Source organism: Pongo abelii, chromosome 20 (genome assembly GCF_028885655.2).
Source record: "Pongo abelii isolate AG06213 chromosome 20, NHGRI_mPonAbe1-v2.0_pri, whole genome shotgun sequence".
Taxonomy (NCBI): domain Eukaryota; kingdom Metazoa; phylum Chordata; class Mammalia; order Primates; family Hominidae; genus Pongo; species Pongo abelii.
Genome location: NC_072005.2, coordinates 9,620,246 through 9,635,302, shown reverse-complemented (window position 1 = coordinate 9,635,302; position 15,057 = coordinate 9,620,246). Strand labels below are relative to the sequence as shown.

The window sequence follows — 15,057 nt, the reverse complement described above, 5'->3', positions numbered from 1 at the left end:
TCAAAGCGGAAATGATGTCAGCGCACCACCGCCATCTTTTCCGGTGCTGGCTCCTCTTGGTCAGTGCGGTTCCGCCTTTATGGTGGTGGAGTACGCCCAGGCTGTGGTGAGTTCCGCCTGGTTGGCCGTCCGGGAGATAGCAGGGGGAGGCAAAGGAATGATTGCGCGCTGTCGCCTAGGAGCCTCTCAGATCCGCTTCACTTCACTCGCTTCTCCAGGGACTATCAGTCCTCCCTGTGCAGCCAGTTCAGAGAGGCTGCACACTCTCTCGGCTCACTGCAACCTCTGCCTCCAGGGTCAAGCAGTTCTCCTGCCTCAGCCTTCCGAGTACCTGGGATTACAGGCAAGTGCCACCATGCCCAGCTACTTTTTGTATCTTTAGTAGAGATCATTTTGCCATGTTGGCCAGGCTTGTCTTGAACTCCTGACCTTAGGTGATCTGTCTGCCTCGGTCCCTCAAAGTGCTGGGATTATAGGTGTGAGCGACTGCACCCGGCCAACTTTTGAAAATTTTAAATTTTGTTCTTAAGTCATCTTATGTACACAATGAAGTTATCAATAACACACATGGCTAGTGACTACTGAATTGTTCTGTGCAGGTCTGCACTGTCTTCTGGTCATATGGGGGGGTAACACCATATACAGGAGATCAGGCTGTAGGGACAAGTATCAGACCAACTACTAGGGTTGTTTGAACGTAGGTTTTTTTCAGTATTAAATAGAAGTAATGGGCCAGGCATGGTGGCTCATGCTTATTATCCCAGCACTTTGGGAGGCCAAGTCAGAAGGATTGTTTGAGCCCAGGAGTTTGAGATCAGCCTAGGCAACCTGGTGAAAACTTGTCTCTACTAAAACTACAAAAAATTAGCCGGACCCAGTGGTGTGCACCTGTAGTCCCAGCTACTTGGGAGACTGAAGTGGGAGAATCACTTAAGGCCAGGAGTTCGAGACCAGCCTGGCCAACATGGCGAAACTGCATCTCTACTAAAAATGCAAAAATTAGCCAGGCATGGTGGTGCATACCTGTAATCCCAGCTACTCGGGAGGTTGAGGCCTGATAATCGCTTGCACCTGGGAGGCAGAGGTTGCAACGAGTGGAGATCGCACCACTGCATTCCAGCCTGGGCAACAGAGTGAGACTCTGTCTCAAAATAATAATAATAATAAGGAGTGATGACGCATATCTATGGTCCCAGCTATTCAGGAGGCTGAAGTGGGAGGATCACTTGAGCCTGGGAGGTCTAGGCTACAGAGAGTTGTGTTAGTGCCATTGCACTTCAACCTGGGCAACAGAGTGAGACTGTGTCTCAATAGATAAATAGATAGATAGATAGATAGATAGATAGAGGTAATGATAGCTATTGGGAAGGATGGTTATGATAATTAAGTGAGCATGTATATATAAAGCTACTAGAGCTACTTCTGACATATCAGTCCTCAGTAAATGTCAGTTATTGTTATTACTTTCGTTACTGAGTGACGGTACTGAGTGGGCAATTTTCGGTGGCCTTCACATCTGTCACCTGCAGAGACAAAGCTCAGGCATAATGTTTGATGACTGATGTTTCATGCTTGTTGTTTGATGATTTATATGAACAGGACAGCAAATAACCCTGTACAAAGGGGAATGGAGATTGCCTCTATCCACCTAGATTCATAAGATGCCCTGAGGTGATCTTGGCATCACAGAAGGTATGCACATCACACCATCAGCTTCAGAGAATGGCAGCCATTTATTTGTCCCGTGGTAAGTCCTTATTGGTGCTCTTTTTCAGAGATTCTGCTTTAGGTCACCCTCTACAACACAAGCATCCAGTGAGCTGAGCCTGAGCAGGCATGCAGCTGGTTCTTTTAGGAGGAATTGAAGTGAACCACAGAACAGAATGCTGTTTTATTATTTATTTATTTATTTATTTATTTATTTATTTTTGAGACAGAATCTTGTTCCGTCACCCAGGCTGGAGTGCAGTGGTGCAATCTTAGCTCACTGCAACCTTCACCTCCCGGGTTCAAGTGATTCTCTTGCCTCAGCCTCCCAAGTAGCTGGGACCACAAGCACATACCACCAGGCCTGGCTAATTTTTGTTTGTTTGTTTGTTTTTGTTTTTGAGATGGAATCTCACTCTGTCTCCCAGGCTGGAGTGCAGTGCCACGGTCTCGACTCACTGAAACTTCTGCCTCCTGGGTTCAAGCAATTCTCTGCCTCAGCCTCCCATAATTTTTGTATTTTTAGTAGAGATGGGGTTTCATAATGTTGGCCAGGCTGGTCTCAAATTCCTGACCTCAAGTGATTTGCCTGCCTTGGCCTCCCAAAGGGTTGGGATTACAGGCATGAGCCACTGTGCCCAGTCAGAATGCTGTTTTAGAATTCAGCCCTGGTTTGTGTACCTTAGGAAATGCTACATAAGCTTGATGAGTGTTATTACTATGGGCAGATAGAGAGTCACTTTTTTTTTTTTGTGAGACGGAGTCTTGCTTTGTCATCCAGGCTAGAGTGCAGTGGCATGATCTCGGCTCACTGCAAGCTCCACCTCCTGGGTTCACACCATTCTCCTGCCTCAGCCTCCTGAGTAGCTGGGACTACAGGTGCCCACCACCACATCTGGCTAATTTTTTGTATTTTTAGTAGAGACAGGGTTTCACCATGTTAGCCAGGATGGTCTTGTTCTCCTGACCTCATGATCCACCCGCCTCGGCCTCCCAAAGTGCTGGGATTACAAGCATGAGGCACCGCGCTTGGCCAAGAGTCACATTTTTCAGGGTGTAAGTTTCCTTGAAAAATGAAACTATTACCTTTTACCTGACAGGCAGTTTGGCCCACATCTGCTTTTGAGTCTAGCTGACACAGGACTACTATGGCATTTCATGGAAGTGTTGTGTGTGTGCAGTTTTCTTGAGTGTGTAGGAGCATATGGGAATTTCAAGCTAGGATGGAATGACTTCTAGGCATGAGAATGTGGGAAGGATAGGCAGCTCTGGCTTCTCATACCTTCTTACTTTTCCACTAGGGTTTTTTTCCAGGGAACCAATCTGCGCTTTTGAAGAAAAGACAAAGGTAGAAAGGATGGTGGAGGACTACCTGGCAAATGGTTATCAGGTAAGCAGAAAATGTACTGTTGTTAAAAATGACATGCTTTCATCCAATAGGTAGACACATTTCTTTCTAGACAGACTCATCTCCAGAGTTTTCTTAGAGCAAGTGAAGCCTTACTCGAGGACTGAGTCCCCAGATGAATTTCCCCAGAGAATGAAGTCTCCTGTACATAAAGTGTTAACTTGAAAATCAGTCCGGTAGCTCAGTAATTATTACTTAAGCTTGACCTTCATGGTGCCAACTGCATCTTTCTTACATTGCTGGGTGTGGTGACAGATGATAAAGCCGATGAAAGTGTCTTTTTATCAAATTATTCGCTTATCAGCATTTATCAGGTATCTGCAGTGTGCTGAGGAGTGTGCTGCATAGACACCAATGGGACAGGAAGAGCTCCTAACCTGGTTGTGCTGAGATCAAGCATAAGCAGTGTGCAGTGGCTCATGCCTGTAATTCCAGCTACTCAGGAGACAGAGGTGAGAGGACCACTTCAGCCCAGGAGATCGAAGCTGTAGTAAGCAGCAGTTGGGCCTGCGCGACACAGTGGGACCCTGTCTTTATATATAAATAAACACATTAGATAGATAGATAGATGCTAGATAGAGAAAAATTCATCTTTAGGAAGTACTGTTCTAATAAAAATAAAAATAAAATTTAAAATTTAAAAATACAAATATTAAAAAATTAAAAATAAGTAGATCAGCAAAAAAAGATTAAAAAAAATTTTTTAAAGTGCTGTTTAAGGCATATGCCTGTAGGAGGTCAATCTTGAGTTGATACACAAGAGCTCCTGAGACATTAAACCCTGGAATAGATCAGGGGAGACCTGAGGACCACGTATAAGTGAGTATAAGGTTCCCCTTCATCATTCTCCAGTGAATATTGGTGGAAGTGTTCATTGGCTCAAACCAGCATGTGTATGATGACATAGGATTCAGTGACATTTGATGATGTGGCTGTGGACTTCACCCCAGAGGAGTGGGCTTTACTGGACACAACTGAGAAATACCTCTACAGAGATGTGATGCTGGAGAACTACATGAACCTGGCCTCTGTGGGTAAGAGTAACATCACTTTGCTTGGCATGGTGGCCTGCACCTGTAGTCCCAGATACTTGGGAGGCTGAGGTGGGAGAATCACTGGAGCCTGGGAGTTTGATACTAGCATGGGCAACATTGTGATACCTTGTCTCTTAAAAAAAATAATTCTAGGCCGGGTGCAGTGGCTCAAGTCTGTAATCCCAGCAGTTTGGGGGGCTGAGGTGGGTGGATCACTAGGTCAGGAGATGGAGACCATCCTGGCTAACACTGTGAAACCCTGTCTCTACTAAAAAAATGCAAAAAAATTAGGTGGTCATAGTGGCAGGTACCTGTAGTCCCAGCTATTCAGGAGGCTGAGGCAGGAGAATTGCATGAACCTGGGAGGCAGATCTTGCAGTGAGCCAAGGTCACACCACAGCACTCCAGCCTGGGTGACAGGGTGAGACTCCATCTCATAAAAAAAATCCTAAAAATGAAGACTAGGCCGGTTGTGGTGGCTTATGCCTATAATCCCAGCACTTTGGGAGGCCGAGGTGGGCAGATCACATGTGGTCAGGAATTTGAGACCAGCCTGGCCAAAATAGTGAAACCCCATCTCTACTAAAAATACAAAAATTAGCCAGACTTGTTGGTGGACACCTGTAATCCCAGCTACTCAGGAGGCTGAGACAGGAGAATTGCTTGAACCAGGAGGCAGAAGTTGCAGTGAGCCAAGGTTGTGCCACCGCACTCCTGCTGGGGCGACACAGTGATACTTCGTCTAAAAAAATAAATTAATTAAAAATAAAAATAAACACTAGCATCATTTCTTGTAGCCTGTTATAGAGCAGATGTATGTTACATGCTTGCTTGTCAATTCTGAAAACAGTGGAGAATGACAGAGACAGTCCCAAGTAACAGTCCCTGCTGTAGTATGTTTTAATTTACTGTGGTAATCCTGGAAACATCATCAACAGCATCAGCTTCATGCTGTAAGAAATATACATCTTCCTTCCCCTATTCTTTGATATAGTAAATTGGAAACTCCAGGGTTGAGGCCCAGTCATCTGTGTTTTCAAAATCACTGAAGGTGAATCTAATATACTATTATGTTTGAGACCCAGTGGCAGAGTTGTTTACCCATGAGAGCAAGCATCTTTTTGTTGTACTTACTTTATTTCTGCTTTTTTTTTTTTGAGACAGAGTCTTACTCTGTCGCCCAGGCTAGAGTGTAATGGTGTCACCTCAGCTCACTGCAACTTCAGCCTCCCAAGTAGCTGGTATTAGGCACACCTGCTACCATGCCCAGTTAAATTTTTTTTTGTTTGTATTTTTAGTAGAGATGGGGTTTCGCCATGTTGGCCAGCCCGGTCTTGAACTCCTGACCTCAGGCGATCCACCCGCCTCGGCCTCCCAGAGTGCTGGGATTACAGGTGTAAGCCACTGCACCCAGCCTACTTACTTTATTTATTTATTATTTTTGTGACAGGGTCTTGCTCTGTCACCCAGGCTGGAGTGCAGTGGTGTGATCTCTGCTCACTACAACCTCCGCCCTCCCAGGTTCAGGCGATTCTCCTGCCTCAGCCTCCTGAGTAGCTGGAATTACAGCCAAGTGTCACTGTGCCCAGCTAATTTTTGTATTTTTAGTAGAGAAGGGGTTTCACTATGCTGGCCAGGCTGGTCTTAAACCCCTGACCTCAAATGATCCACCCACCTCGACCTCCCAAAGTGTTAGGATTACAGGCATGAGCCACCACACCCAGCCTACTTTATTTCTTACTGAAATAAAAGTTTTAGTGCTTTACAAGTGTGTACATAAGTCTGAATTTGGGTTTAATGGGTCAGAGATAACCAATCTTTTTTGGGCACAGAAATGGAGATCTTAGCTTTTTTAGCCCTTTTGTAATAATTTCATTGCTTGTATTAGAAATATATCTCCTGGCCAGGTGTGGTGGCTCATGCCTGTAATCCCAGCACTTTGGGAGGCTGAGGTGGGTGGATTACCTGAGGCCAGGAGTTTGAGACCAGCGTGTCCTACATGGTGAAACCCTGTCTCTACTAAAAATACAAAAAATTAGCCAGACGTACCAAAATCCTCAAGATTCTCTGGCATTTATTTTATTGCTGTGTTTAATTTGAAAACCAGTAAAAATGACTCATTTTAAGCTAACATTTCTTCTCTAAACCCTTACATTTCTTTTTCTGCTTAACTTCAGAATGGGAAATGCAACCTAGAACCAAACGGTCATCACTTCAGCAGGGTTTTTTGAAGAATCAAATATTCAGTGGGATACAAATGGTAAGATTCACGAGGGATATTTCTTAATTTCCTCTCTTAGAAAAGATAGAGAATTCCATTCTAGAAAATCAGCTCAGTCAGAGGTGTGGCTTACATCTGTAATGCTAGCTACTTGGGAGGCTGAAGTGGGAGGATCATTTGAGCCCAAGAGTTCAAGACCAGCCTAGGCAGTATAGCAAGATCCCATCTCTGATTTTAAAAAGAGGGTGAATGTGGTGGCTCACACCTGTAATTCCAACATTTTGGGAGGCCAAGATGGGTGGATCACTTGAAGTCAGGAGTTTGAGACCAGGCTGGCCAACATGGTGAAACTCCATCTCTACTAAAAATACAAAATTAGCCAAGTGTGGTGGTGGGCACCTGTCATCCAGTTACTCAGGAGGCTGAGACAGGAGAATGGAATGAACACAGAGGCAGAGGTTGCAATGAGCCGAGATTGCACCACTGCATTCTAGCCTGGGTGACTGAATGAGACTTTGTCTCAGAAATAAAGAAAAGAAACTAAGTCTGTAATCCCATCACTTTGGGAGGCCTAGGCACGTGGATCACTTGAGATTAGCACTTCAAGACCAGCATCACCAATGTAGTGAAACTCTTATCTCTACTAAAAATACAAAGTTAGCCAGACGTGGTGGCAGGCAACGGTAATCCCAGATACATGGGAGGCTGAGGCAGAATTGCTTAAACCCGGGAGGTGGAGTTTGCAGTGAAAAAGAAACTGCACAAATGAGAGATACTTGAGAGAATTAGAGAAGAAGCCTGCACCATTGAGGGAGCAGGGTCTCTGGAGAGATAGTCTGAATGTGATGAATTTTGTGATGTTCCATATCTGTATAACTTGTCACTTCAAAATACCCACAAGTACACATTCCCACATAAGTAACTAGACATTGAGGATTTACACAGTTTCATGAAAATCTACACTATTTGGCTTGGTGCAATGGCTGACACCTGTAATCCCAGCACTTTGGGAAGCTGAGGCAGGAGAATCACTTGAGCCTAGGAGTTCAAGACCAGCCTGGACAACGGAGACCCTGTCTCTACAAGGAATAAAAAATTAGCAGGGCGTGTTGGCATGCACCTGTAATCCAAGCTCCTCGGGGGACTGAGGCAGGATGATGGCTTCAGCCTGGGAGATTAAGGCCACAGTGAGCTGTGATTGTGCCATGGTACCCAGACTGGGTGACAGAGTGAGACCTTGTCTCAAACCACCCTGCACAATAAAAAAAAAAAAAAAGTTTTTTGTTTTTTGAACAATTAGAGCCAGTGGCATGGAATTCTGGCAAAAGGTCCCATCATTCAATCTGGAAGAAATCAAGAAGTCAGGAAATAAAAACAAAGAAGAAAAATTGTAAAAATTATAATTATCAAAGTAGGCTGACATGATAGCTCATGGCTGTAATCCCAGCACTTTGGGAGGCTGAGGCAGGGGAGTTTTGTGAAGAGTTTGAGATCAGCCTAGGCTACATAGTAAGACCTTGTCTCTATAAAAATAAATTGAGGCTGGGTGTGGTGGCTCACACCTGTAATCCCAGCAATTTGGGAGGTTGAGGTGGGCAGATCACGAGGTCAGCAGCTCAAGACCAGCCTGGCCAACATGGTGAAACCCCATCTCTACAAAAAATAACAAAATTAGCTGGATGTGGCTACACGTGCCTGTAATCCCAGCTACTTGTGAGGCTGAGGCATGAGAATGACTTGAGCCCAGGAGGTGGAGGTTGCAGTGAACCAAGATCTCACCACTTGCACTCCAGCGAAAGTGAGACTCCATCTCAAAAATAAATAAATGAACTGAGGTGGGGCATGGTGGCTCACGCCTATAATCTCAGCACTTTGGGAGGCCAAGGCAGGCAGATCACCTGAGGTCAGGAGTTCAAAACCAGCCTGGCCAATATGGTGAAACCCTGTCTCTACTAAAACTACAAAAATTAGCCAGGCATGGTGACCCATGCCTGTAATCCCAGCTACTCGGGAGGCTGAGGCAGGAGAATTGCTTGAACCTGGGAGGCAGAGGTTGCAATGAGCTGAAATCATGCCATTGCACTCCAGCCTGGGCTACAGAGCAAGACTGTTTCTAAATAAATAAATAAACAAACAAACTGAAAGATTGGCCAGGCATGATGGTGCATTCAAATAGTTCTAGCTACACAGGAAGCTAAGGCAAGATGATCACTTGAACTCAGCCAGGCGTTTGAAGTTACAGTGAGCCATGATCACACCAGTGCACTATAGTCCAGGCAATGGAGCAAAACCCCAACTCTGAAAAAAATAAAACATGCTGGGCATGGTGGGTCATGCCTGTAATACCACCACTTTGGGAGGCCGAGGCAGGCCGATCACCTGAGCTTAGGAGTTTGAGACCAGCCTGGGTAACTTGGCAAAACCTTGTTTCTACAAAACAGAAAAATTAGCCAGGTGCAGTGGTGCGCACATGTATTCCTAGCTACTTGGGAGGCTGAGGCAGGAGAATCACTTGAGCCTGGGAGGTGGAGGTTGCAGTTAGCTGAGAGTGTGCCACTGCACTCCAGACAGGGAGATAGAACAAGACTTTCTCTCAAAAAAAAAAAAAAAAAAAATTAAACATTAAAAAGTAAAATAATAATTGTCATCAAAATGTTTCTGTGTTCAGATGGGTGAAATCTCTTAATATGTCTGAAAATGTTTTAAAACCTTTATCTCATCATCAGCAGACAAGAGGCTACAGTGGATGGAAACTCTGTGACTGTAAGAATTGTGGCGAGGTCTTCAGGGAACAATTTTGCCTTAAGACACACATGAGAGCTCAGAATGGAGGGAACACTTCTGAGGGTAATTGTTATGGAAAAGACACCCTCGGTGTGCACAAGGAAGCCTCTATTGGACGGGAGCTTTCCAAATTTAATCCATGTGGAAAAGTCTTCACTCTAACTCCAGGTCTTGCTGTACATCTTGAAGTTCTCAACGCAAGACAACCCTACAAATGTAAGGAATGTGGAAAAGGCTTTAAGTATTTTGCAAGCCTTGATAATCACATGGGAATCCACACTGATGAGAAACTCTGTGAATTTCAGGAATGTGGGAGAGCTGTCACAGCTTCCTCACACCTAAAGCAGTGTGTAGCAGTTCATACTGGAAAGAAATCCAAAAAGACTAAGAAATGTGGGAAATCCTTCACTAATTTTTCTCAACTTTATGCACATGTGAAAACTCATAAAGGAGAGAAGTCCTTTGAATGTAAAGAATGTGGAAGATCCTTTAGAAATTCCTCATGCCTTAATGATCACATTCAAATTCACACTGGAATAAAACCACACAAGTGTACATACTGTGGGAAAGCCTTCACTAGATCAACTCAACTTACTGAACATGTAAGAACTCACACTGGAATAAAACCCTATGAATGTAAGGAATGTGGCCAAGCCTTTGCTCAGTACTCGGGCCTTTCTATACACATACGAAGTCACAGTGGAAAGAAACCCTATCAGTGTAAGGAATGTGGGAAAGCCTTCACTACATCCACAAGTCTTATTCAGCATACAAGAATTCACACAGGAGAGAAGCCTTATGAATGTGTTGAATGTGGGAAGACCTTCATTACTTCTTCCCGTCGTAGTAAACATTTGAAAACTCATAGTGGAGAAAAGCCCTTTGTATGCAAGACATGTGGGAAAGCATTTCTGTATTCCTCACGCCTTAATGTTCACCTGCGAACTCATACTGGAGAGAAACCCTTTGTATGTAAAGAATGTGGGAAAGCATTTGCTGTTTCCTCACGCCTAAGTAGACATGAAAGAATTCACACTGGGGAGAAACCCTATGAATGTAAGGATATGAGTGTTACCATTTAGCCCATCGGTTGCCATCTTTAATTATTGGCAATGACACCAAAAATTATCAGATTTGTCCTAAATGCCTTGCAGAGGTGTAATGACTCATGGATTGGCCTTAGATGCCATCCTGAGGGTCTGAAATTAAACCTACAAGTTCTGAATGCAACTTCATGGTTGCCTGAGTCTGGGCATCTGTGAAGAAGGGTCATGGATGGTGAGGTCAGTACTGCAGGCTGCCTCACCTTGGTGATTAGATTCCTAAAATCATCATTAACAAGTTCTGTATGAGATAAATCATGCAGATTGATCCCAGCCCCTGTTGGTTAGTGGCTGCCAGTGTGCCACATTTATGTCAAAATTTACCAGAAGCCAAGATGATCTAGGACTCCAAAGGTGAGTTGTTAAGAGATGCTCCTCCAGGGGTCTCTTCTGTTCCCATGGATCCTGCAGAGCATGTCAGGAATGAAACCATCCATAACTGCCAGTGCCCTTTCACAGCTGATTATTTCTGTATCCCCTTGTAAAATCTAAGAAGTGTGACAGCCTTGCCTGTTCTGCCTCGTATGTCTATTTTAGATGGCACAATGTAATGGCAATGTCTCTTCTAGTATAATCCAGTCTCCTCACTTCTGTTAAGGTGGCTGATATAGTCCATGAGTCTCATTCGTGATCTCTTTATCAGATAATTGTTCAGCCACACTTTCAGGATTCTCTTCAGTACAAGTTTTCTAATTTTTGCAGTATGGATTGGCTGAGAATTTTCCAAATCTCCAAGTTCTGGTTCCTTTTTCCTTAACAATTTCTTCTGCAATTCGGGTCTCTTCTTTTGCATTTTTGCTGAGACCAGCTGGGTCGTGGCGACCCTAACCCAGTGGCTGTAGAGGAATTAAGACAAAGACATAGAAATAGAGTGCAGAGTGGGAATCGGGGCTCACAGCCTTCAGAGCTGAGAGCCTTGAACAGAGTTTGACCCACATATTTATTGACAGTAAGCCTGTGATAAACATTATTTCTATAGATTATAGATTAGCTAAAAGTATTCCTTATGGGAAAGAAAGGGACAGGCTCTGGCTTGTTATCTGCAACAGGAACATGTCCTTAAGGCACAAATCACTCATGCTATTGTTTGTGGTTTAGGAATGCCTTGAGCAGTTTTCCAGTTTTCTGCCCTGGGTGGGCCAGGTGTTCCTTGCCGTCATTCCAGTAAACCAGCAACCTCCAGCATGGGCGTCATAGCCATCATGAGCATGTCACAGTGCCGCAGAGATTTTGTTTATGGCCAGTTTCTCATGGCCTGTTTATGGCCAGATTTGGGGGGCCTGTTCCCAATACATTTTCCTGTAAGGAGTCAGGAATAATGAAGCTTCCTGTGTCCTTTAACACTTTAATTACAGATCTTAGTGATACATACCCAGTTTTATCTCTCTCAAGCTCTACCTTCCACAAAGTGCTAGAATACAGTTCTGCCAAGTCTTCACCACTTCATATCAAGGGTTGTCTTTTCTTCATTTCCCGATAGCATGTTCCTCATTCCCCAATGACACCTCACTAGGATCACCCTTATCAACCTTATTTCCAGCTTGCACATCAGAATTTTTCCAGCCTCTACTCATTTGTCAGTTTCAAATCTGCTTCACATTTTTAGTTTTTTTGTTTGTTTGTTCTTAATCTGCCTTAATGAGCTCAGGCCACTATAACAAAATACCACAGACCAAATGGCTTACAAATTTATTAATTTTAAATAAATGAGGTTAAAAACAAATTTATATTCTCACATTTCTTGAGGCTGGAAGTCTGAGATCAGAGTGCCAGCATGGTCAACTTCTGATGAGAGCTCTCTTCCTGGTATGTAAATACCCACTTCTTCATGTCTTCACAGGATGGAAACCAACAAATAGGTCTCTCTCTCTCCTCTCTCTTTTCTCTTCTTTCCTCTCTCTCTCTCTCCCCCCCCACCATCTCTCTCCTCCCCTTCCCTCCCCCCCGACCCATCTCTTGACATCATTTCATGATACTTCTAAAGACGCTATTATCAGGCAGGTTGCGGTGGCTCACACCCGTAATCCCAGCACTTTGGGAGGCCAAGATGGGCGGATCACAAGGTCAGGAGATTGAGACCATCCTGGTTAATGCGGTGAAACCCTGTCTCTACTACAAATATAAAAAATTAGCCAGGCATGGTGGCAAGTGCCTGTAGTCCCAGCTACTTGGGAGGCTGAGGCAGGAGAATGGCATGAACCCGGGAGGCGCACGTTGCAGTGAGCCGAGATCGCAGCCACTGCATTCCAGCCTGGGCAACAGAGCGAGACTCTCTCAAAAACAAAAAAACCCTATTTTCACATACAGTCACGTTGAGATTTGGAGCTTCAACATATGAATTTTCAGGGTTATTGTTCAGTCCAAAGTACTTAATATGATTCTTTTCCGTTTCTACATAGACAATCACATAATCTGTAAATAATGACTCTTATTTTTCCACTTTAGTCGTTAGGTTATACCTATGTATATATTTTCTTGCTTTACTGGACTAATTTCAACCTTCAGCACAACACCAACTAATAGTAGTAATACCAGCATAATTGTCTGCAGTTCTGCTGAGATATGTGCTCTATTTTATTGGCTTGGCTGTAGGTTTTTATTTTATTTTTTGAAGAGGCTATCTCTTACAGGAAAGGTTTCTTTTTGTATCCAGTTTTTACATGATGAATGATTTCCCAATATTTCATAATTTGTGAGGCTGAATTCCTCTTGAATTTATTAAATGCTTCCTGTGCATCCTCTGTGATGATCATGTTTATTTACTGATAAAACTCAAGTACCTAGAACTGTACCTGGCCCATGATGGTAAGTAATAAATACTTAAATGAAATGATGTGGTGATGCATGCCTATAGTTCTAGCTACTTGGGAGGATGGCCTGAACCCAGGGGTTCTAGACCAGCTTAGACAACATAGCAAGACCACATCTCAAAAAACAAAAAACAAAACAAAAAGCAAAAAACTTGAATGAATGAATGCATGGAAGGACTCGTTTCTAAAATAAATGTGGTCAGGTTGGGTGTGGTGGCTCATACCTGTAATACCAGCACTTTGGGAGGTGGGGATGGGCTGATCACTTGAGGTCAAGAGTTCGAGACCAGCCTGGCCAATATGGTGAAGCCCCATCTCTACTAAAAATACAGAAATTAGCTGGGTGTGGTTGTGTGCACCTGGAATTCCAGCTACTCGGAAGGCTGAAGCAGGAGAATTGCTTGAACCTGGGAGCTGGAGGTTGCATTGAGTGTAGATTGCACCACTGCACTCCAGCCTGGTGACAGAGTGAGACTTCATCAGAAATAAAGTAAATGTGGTTTTTGTATTTATTACATTTCTAGTGTTACATCAACCTTACATTCCTGGATAAGCTCAACTGAGACATAATGGATCTTTTTAAAAGACTATTTGATTACCTTTACTAATGTGTTATGGAGCTATGTTTGAATAACTTTGTAATTTTTTTTTCCTTATTGTCCCTGAATGATTTTTTTTTTTTTGTTTTGGAGACAGAGTCTTGCTCTGTGCCCAGGCTGGAGTGCAATGGCGTGATCTAGGCTGACTGCAACCTCCACCTCCCCGGTTCAAGCGATTCTTCTGCCTTAGCCTCCGAGGAGCTGGGACTACAGGCACGCACCACCACGCCCAGCTAATTTTTGTATTTTTAGTAGAGACGGGGTTTCACCATTTTGGCCAGGATGGTTTCGATCTCTTGACCTCGTGATCCACCTGCCTCGGCCTCCCAAAGTGCTGGGATTACAGGTGTGTGCCACCCTGCCTGGCCCTGAATGATATTTATATGTAGATTATGACTGTCATATACTGTCCTGGGGCATGTTCCTACTTTTTCTAAATTCTTAATCTATCTTTATGCTACAAGAATCTAGGCTGGGAACAGTGACTCAGGCCTGTAATCCCAGCACTTTGGAAGGCTTAGGCAAAAAGATCACTGGAGCCCAGGAGTTCAAGGCCACCTTGGGCAACATAGTGAGACGACTATTACAGGCGTGAGCCACCATGCCCAGCTGCCTATTTTTTTTAATTTAATTTTTTTTTTTTTTTTTTGGAGACAGTCTTGCTCTGTTGCCCAGTCTGGAGTGCAGTGGTGCAATATCGGCTTACTGCAACTTCTGCCTCGTGGGTTTAAGCAATTCTGCCTCAGCCTCCCAAGTAGGTGGGACTATAGGCACATCTGCCACGCCTGGCTAATTTTTTTTTTTTCTATTTTAGTAGAGACGGGGTTTCACGATGTTGCTGAGGCTGGTCTTGAACTCCTGAATTCAGGCAATCCGCCTGCCTCAGCCTCCCAAAGTGCTAGGATTACAGGCGTCAGCCACTGCACTTGGCATTATTTCCATTCTATTCTATTCTACTCTTTTTTTTTTTTTTTTTAGATGGAGTCTCCCTCTATCGCCCATTCTGGGGTGCAGTGGCGCAATTTTGGCTCACTGCTACCTCCGCCTCCCGAGTTCAAGCAATTCTCCAGCCTCAGCCTCCCAAGTAGCTGGGGTTATTTTTGTATTTTTAGTAGAGACGAGGTTTCATCATACTGGTCAGGCTGGTCTCGAACTCCTGACCTCAGGTGATCCACCCGCTTTGGCCTTCCAAAGTGCTGGGATTACAGGCGTGAGCCACCACACCCAGCCTATTCTATTCTTTTCTATTTTTGAGATGGAGTCTTGCTGTGTTACCCAGGCTGGAGTGCAATGGCTTGATCTTGGCTGACTGCAACCTCCACCTCCTGGGTTCAAGGGATTCTTCTGCCTCTGCCTCCCGAGTAGCTGGGACTACAGGCATGCACCACCCC

General features: G+C 44.2%; 1 protein-coding gene across 10 annotated transcripts; it reads left to right on the top strand.

The window, feature by feature from the left end:
• Window positions 1-3: 3 nt before the first annotated feature.
• On the top strand, window positions 4-11,980 carry ZNF561 (zinc finger protein 561). 10 transcript variants are annotated; one of them, XM_009252751.4, is made up of 6 exons: window positions 4-106; window positions 1,600-1,747; window positions 3,009-3,097; window positions 4,023-4,149; window positions 6,327-6,409; window positions 9,097-11,980. In XM_009252751.4, the coding sequence occupies exons 2-6, from the start codon at window positions 1,723-1,725 to the stop codon at window positions 10,234-10,236; spliced, it is 1,464 nt and encodes a 487-aa protein (XP_009251026.2). In that variant the 5' UTR covers window positions 4-106; window positions 1,600-1,722; the 3' UTR covers window positions 10,237-11,980.
• Window positions 11,981-15,057: the final 3,077 nt, after the last annotated feature.

Coding starts and splice junctions, on each gene's coding strand:
- ZNF561 (XM_009252751.4), top strand. CDS start 1,723: ATGGCAGCCATTTATTTGTCCCGTG. Junction 4,150..6,326: donor CATGAACCTGGCCTCTGTGG/GTAAGAGTAACA, acceptor GCTTAACTTCAG/AATGGGAAATGCAACCTAGA. Junction 6,410..9,096: donor TATTCAGTGGGATACAAATG/GTAAGATTCACG, acceptor TCTCATCATCAG/CAGACAAGAGGCTACAGTGG.